Source organism: Eumetopias jubatus, unplaced genomic scaffold (genome assembly GCF_037043125.1).
Source record: "Eumetopias jubatus isolate StellerSeaLion01/CBP00866 unplaced genomic scaffold, mEumJub1_p1.0 scaffold_7, whole genome shotgun sequence".
In the NCBI taxonomy this organism is placed as follows: Eukaryota; Metazoa; Chordata; class Mammalia; order Carnivora; family Otariidae; genus Eumetopias; species Eumetopias jubatus.
This window is the reverse complement of record NW_028274813.1, coordinates 82349107-82355509: the sequence shown is the minus strand read 5'-3', so window position 1 is coordinate 82355509 and position 6403 is coordinate 82349107. Positions and strand designations below refer to the sequence as shown.

The 6403-nt window shown below is 44.2% G+C and overlaps 1 protein-coding gene across 1 annotated transcript; it reads left to right on the top strand.

Annotated features, from left to right (window-relative positions):
* Window positions 1-1007: 1007 nt before the first annotated feature.
* SRP14 (signal recognition particle 14) lies at window positions 1008-4423 on the top strand. Its single transcript, XM_028119587.2, has 5 exons — window positions 1008-1092; window positions 1231-1303; window positions 1827-1939; window positions 3540-3572; window positions 4036-4423. Exons 1-5 carry the CDS (start codon window positions 1069-1071, stop codon window positions 4123-4125), a joined length of 333 nt encoding a protein of 110 aa, XP_027975388.1. The 5' UTR covers window positions 1008-1068; the 3' UTR covers window positions 4126-4423.
* Window positions 4424-6403: the final 1980 nt, after the last annotated feature.

Here is a 6403-nt window from a genome sequence, read left to right as displayed (position 1 = left end):
GTGGACCCAGAGCAATCTTGTGTCTTCATCCGGGCCTTTGTTCTAGCCATTCCGTGTGTCTGAAACACTGTCCCCAGATCTTTGAATGGCTGGTCCCTTTAGCTTTTGGCTCAAAGTTCTGCTCTAAGAGATTTCCCTGACCCCAACTCTCTCTCATTTGTATCTGTTGTCTTCAAGGTCTCATCGTTATCTAAAACTATTCTTACTTATTTCCTGCCTATTCCTTTAACCCAAGTTAACCCAGGAAACCAGGAACTTCGCTTATCCTGCTGTATCCTCAACCCGACAACAGTGTCTGGCTCAGGCAAAGAGACCCTCAGTAAAAACCCCTTGTATGATTAAATGCTTGACTTCACAGAGGGCCTGGGGTTCAAGTTGGCTACTGGCAGAGCAGGGCCTGGAAATCAGGTCTCCTGCTTGAATCCCGAGGTGAAACCAAGACTGGGCTCCAGTCCCTCTTGAGAGAGCTGGGCTCAGCCTTTATTTAGGGCACCAGCCTGGTCAGAGTAGATAGGAGAGTTCAGAGGACCGTCATGGGAACTTACTATAATGATGACAGTGATAATGGAAACAACAATAACAAAGGCAGTTAATGCTTATGGAGCACTTTCTGTGTGCCAGGCACCATTCCAGGTGCTAAATTAATTTACTCTTCACAATCACACTCTGAATTGGATACCGTTTTTGTCACAGGCTCAGGAAACAGAAGCACTGAGCTGTTAGGTAATTTGCCCAACATACAGCTGAATATACTATAGGTATACTACAGGTCTCCATCAAAGCCCTCTTTCGCGCTTCTCACTCCCTCACACTGACGCGGGTGAGAGAACTTCGAAGCTGCTGAAACCCCGGGCCGCCCGAGGGCCCTACAGCTGGTCAGTCTACGCGGGCGGGGGGAGGGGGGCGGGCCGCAGAGCGCAGGCGCTGGTGGAGGGAGTGGAGAGAACGGAGGCAGGGATTGGTGGAAGAGTTGAAATCTAATAGCGGAAGTCCCGCCCATTCTGGGCGAAGCTTCCGGCTCTAATGGCTTGGGCCTTATGCTGACGCAGGGGAGCTAGCGGCGCCGGGATGGTGCTGCTGGAGAGTGAGCAGGTAAAGCCGGAGGGTCGGCTGAGGGACGGATATAGTTTGGGCCTTAGCTGGGGGCCTCTGCCCTCTACTGCGGGAGGGACTGGGACTTGACGGGGCGAGGATTTGGGACTGCTTAACGGGGCCCGGCTTGTGTTCCAGTTCCTGACGGAGCTGACCAGACTCTTCCAGAAGTGCCGGTTGTCGGGCAGCGTGTTCATCACCCTGAAGAAGTGTAAGCAGCTGTAGACGCGGCAAGGCCAGAAGGAATTTGGGAGGCCGAGCAACGCCCGGGCCGGGCTGCCCAGTGTCCCGGGGTGCCCAGTGTCGGGAACCAAGGGCGGAGTCTGCCGCGCATCCCCGCCTTCCCCCATATTCCTCCCCCCCCTTACTGGGAACATTCAGGGCTGGGGGACCTGAGCATTAGGGATTGTGGCGCCTGCGACACCCCAGCATTTAGCTACCCAAGCTGGTTCTGTGTGCACCAATCAGAGAGGGCTTCTTTGGGGGGGGGGCGGGTCAAGGATCCCAAACCCCCGCCACCATTAGTGAGATTTAATCTGCTTTGCAATTGCTATGTTCCCGTTATGGAAATAGCAAGTCGTTTCCCAGGGTTTGGCCAAATTTGATGTAGTTAACAGATCTAGAGAGGTGGAGATGAATTGGGTGTCGTCTTCGTATCCCTTCCCTACTTACTAACGTGTTGTCTACCTGTTAACGTTTGTGGCTGTGTTCACCAGGATGTGTTTTTCATGCAGATGATGGCCGAACTAAACCCATTCCAAGGAAAGGTTCTGTAGAGGGCTTTGAGCCCTCAGACAACAAGTGTCTGTTAAGAGCTACTGATGGGAAAAAGAAGATCAGCACTGTGGTGAGTTGGATTCCTGATAGTACAATTTTGGCGCGGGAAGACTTGAACTTAACTGAGGATGGGCATATCTGAACCAGGTTTTTGGCTAGTAAGGGTGTAGCTCCCCAGCTGTTTCAGGATCAGGGCCATCTTTTATTACCCTAGTAGGAGGAAATTCAAGAGCAAAATGAAGTTGAAGAAGTGAAATACTCATTGGTTCTACTGAAGTTTTTGTGGAAATAAAATTAGCATATTGATCCTTACACATAGTGGCATTGTAAGGAGCAGTTGGCATAAATATTTGATTCTTAATTCCCTTACTGGGTTGGGCCTTCAGTGAACAGTTTCTAGGTACCAGATGATTTTACTTGTAAGCTGATAATTTGCTTGAGTTTGTGGTTGACATAGCATGCATGTAGCTGTATATTAGGCTTGCTACTAACAAACAGAGAATATGAATTTAGTCAGCATCCCTAGTGTTCCCTTTCAAGGTGGAGGTTGAATGTGGCAAAGCAATAGACTTTCTGGATTCTGAATGAATGCTTCTTTACTTTGCTGGAGCAAAACCAGACTGCTCTTCAGTCCATCAGGATAGGACATTCATGAGAATGTAGACCATAATTAGTTGATAAGTCTCCCTTTACCAGTTATCTTGAGAGGACTTTTATAGTAAAGCAGACTTGATGTGGTTTTATTTTATTTATTTATTTTTTTAAAGATTTTGTTTATTTATTTGACAGAGAGATAGAAAGAGAGCACAAGTAGGCAGAGCGGCAGGGAGAAGCAGGCTCTCCGCTGAGCAGGGAGCCCGACGTGGGTCCCGATCCCAGGATCCTGGGATCGTGACCTGAGCTGAAGGCAGACGCTTAATGACTGAGCCACCCAGGCACCCCAAGCTTACGTGGTTTTTAAAAAATGAACTTGGGTATCATGAAATGTGAAAACCTTGGGAATCTTCAGAAGTAGAATTTCTCTTGTGGTAGCTTGCATTTTGCTTAAATAGGCCTGAATTAATGGAAGGTAGGTTTAAAATAAGATGAGGGAGTAGTAAATATATCTTGCACAAAAGATTAAAATGAAGTTCTCTGACCTCTCTGGAATCCAGGGAGAAAGTCAGTGCCATGTGTGTAAGAAATTTCAGAGGTGAGAAGCTTAACTTCTTTAGGAGCCCCCTTCTGCCTCTTTCCCTTCTTGGTACAATTCTTATGAGGAAAAAAGTGCAGAGTGGCTTTGCTTCCTCAGGCAAAGTAAAGTGGAGGAGAAGAATAGCTGTTAGTGTATTATGACCCCTAAAGTTGGAAAGATATATTTTAAAGATTATGATGTTGGGGTGCCTGAGTGGCTCGGTTGATTAAGTGGCTGCCTTCGGCTCAGGTCGTGATCCCAGGGTCCTGGGATCAAGGCCCGCATCGGGTTCCCTGCTCAGTGGAGAGCCTGTTTCTCCCTCTCCCTCTGCCTGCCTCCCTCTCTGCCTCTCTGTCAAATAAATAAATAAAATCTTTAAAAAAAAAAAAAGATTATGATGTTGTTTTAATGAGGCTTTTGAATTATTGCCTGCGGTGAGACAGAGGATTCCTATATGGGTAATAGAGGTGCACTTTTCTTTCTTTCCCTTTTCCAGGTGAGCTCCAAAGAAGTGAACAAGTTTCAGATGGTGAGTGTCTGGTGTTCCCTGTATGCCCTTTCTCCGGGCAAGAGTGAGCACAAAATTGAACACTGGGTTAAGAATGATATTTCTTATGTTTTGCCAGTACTTTGAGTAAAAGCTGCCAGGGTTTGATTTTTTACTTTCAACACTGGTATTGTCTTCCTTTTTAGTTTTTTAAGGTAGATTTTGCATTCAGCTTCAGATTTGTTCTCCCTATAGTATAGTTAAACAAGAAGTTGCCTATAGTTTTCCCTTTTTGGTTAAAAAATGTCGGAAGCTGCTGTAATGTGAGAGTGTGTTTTCCTTTTACACCATTTTGCATAGGATACAAATATCCCATGCTATTACATGCTTTATCAGGTAGATAGGCTTTCTAATATTGACTACTCTAAATTCACTGTGGAAATGGGGGCAGCTGCTCCACCCATTTGCAACTCTTCCCACTCAGTTCGTGCTGTGTGTCTTTTAGGCTTACTCAAACCTATTGAGAGCTAACATGGATGGGCTGAAGAAGAGGGACAAAAAGAGCAAGAGTAAGAAGAGCAAAGCAGCGCAGTGAAGGGCACCGGATATCCTTCTTTCACCAACTGACTACCGAATTACTGTTTTTCCTTTGGTTTTTACTTTTGGCCACCAAGCTACGTTTCTGGTTACCCTATAGGAACTTTCCATGTGAGATGAGGGTCATTTTGGATGGAAGAAGGGCTGCAGTGTTTACAGGATAGTTGTGAGAAGCCAAGTTTATTTTAGAATTGGCTAATTGGTCTGTGTTGTATTGTTGTATATCCTGGGATTATAAAGTCTCTGTAGCCATCTGTGTGAAGAAAAATGGATCATTAAACCTGTATTTATCTGCACTGACCATCTCTTATTTGTTACTTTTCCCACCCCCTATTAGTAGTTTCTGGCAATAATTACTAATTCTGGAGTGTTATGATTATGAATAGGCTTTACCCCTGTGTTCTGGGTTATTGGTATTAAAACCTGACAGTTTGGGGCACAAGGATGGCTCAGTCGGTTAAGTGGTTTCAGCTCAGGTTGTGATCTTAGGGTTGTGAGATTGAGCCCCACGTTGGGCCCCAAGCTTAGTGCAGAGTCTCCTTGATTTTCTCTGCCTCTCCCTCTCCCTGTAACCCTCGCCCCCACTCATGCACTCTCTCTCTCTCAAATAAAATTTTTGTAAAGATTTTATTTATTTATTTGAGAGAGAGACACACAGATTGTGAGAGAGAGCACGAGCAGGGAGGAGAGGGAGAAACAGGCTCCCCGCTGAGAAGGGAGCCTGACATGGGGCTCAATCCCAGGACTCTGGGGTCATGGCCTGAGCTGAAGGCAGATGCTTAACCAACTGAGCCACCCAGGCATGCTTCAAATAAAATCTTAAAAAAAAAAAAAAAATGACAGTTTTATAAAAAGCTGTATTCTTCCCAACTGGCTGTATAATTTAACATCCTTGTTCCTTTCGCAAATTTGAATGCGTTCTCGGAGCCTGGGTGGCTCAGTCGTTAAGCGTCTGCCTTCGGCTCAGGTCATGATCCCAGGGTCCTGGGATCAAGCCCCGCGTCGGGCTCCCTGCTCAGCGGGAAACCTGCTTCTCCCTCTCACACTTCCCCTGCCTGTGTTCCCTCTCTCGCTATGTCTCTCTCTGTCAAATAAATAAACAAAATCTTTAAGAAAAAAAAATTTTGAATGCGTTCTCATAGCCAAATGAGACTTTGCTTAATCACCTTAAGGATAAGCACATTACAGAATCAGCAGGAGTAATGATTCCAAGTTAAATATGATACTGTATTTCTTTAAGCCCTTTGGTTGGGACATTTTCTTTTTGGGGGGTGGGGGGAAGAATATTTTACTTTTTTCAAGAGCACAGGTTGCAAGATGGGTTATTGGGTAATCTCTACTAGATTTCTTAATACCTGCAGCCAAATGAAAATTTTTTTTTAAATTCCAGTATAGTTAACATACAGTGTTGGAGTAAGTTGAGGTGTACAACATAGTGATTCAGCAATTCTATCAGTGCTCATCAGGATAAGTGAATTTTTAATCCCCTTCAACTATTTCACCCATATCCCCACCAACCTCCCCTCTGGTAACCATCAGTTTGTTCCCTATAGTTAGAGTCTGTTTTTTGGTTTTCCTTTGTTTTTGTTTTGATTTGGTTTGTTTCTTAAATTCCACATATGAGTATAAGAATATGGTATATGTCTTTCTCTGACTTATTTCACTTAGCATTATACTCTCTAGCTCTGTCCATGTTGTTGCAAATGGTAGGATTTCATTCTTTTTTATGGCTGAGTAATATTCCACTGTGTATATTTATACTACTTCTTATCCACTCACCTACTGATGGACACTTGGGCTGCTTCCATAATTTGGCTCTTGTAAATAATGCTGCAGTAAACCTACGGGTGCATGTACCTTTTCAAATTAGTGTTTTTGTATTCTTTGGGTAAATTCCCAGTAGTGCAATTACTGGATTATATGGTAGTTCTTTTTTAATTTTTTGAGGAAACTCCATACTGTTTTCCATGGTAGCTGCACCAGTTTGCATTCCCACCAACAGTGCATGAAGGTTCCTTTTTCTCCACATCATTGCCAACACTTATTTCTTGCGTTTTTGATTTTAGTCATTCTGACAGGTTGGAGGTGATATATATCTCATTGTGGTTTTAATGTGCATTTTCCTGATGATGAGTGATGTTGAGCATTTTTGATGTGTCTTTTGGCCATCTGTATGTCTTTGGAGAAATGTCTTCATATTTTATGTCCATTTTTAATTGGATTATATGGGTTTTTTTGGTGTTATGTAAGCTCTTTATATATTTTGGATACTAACC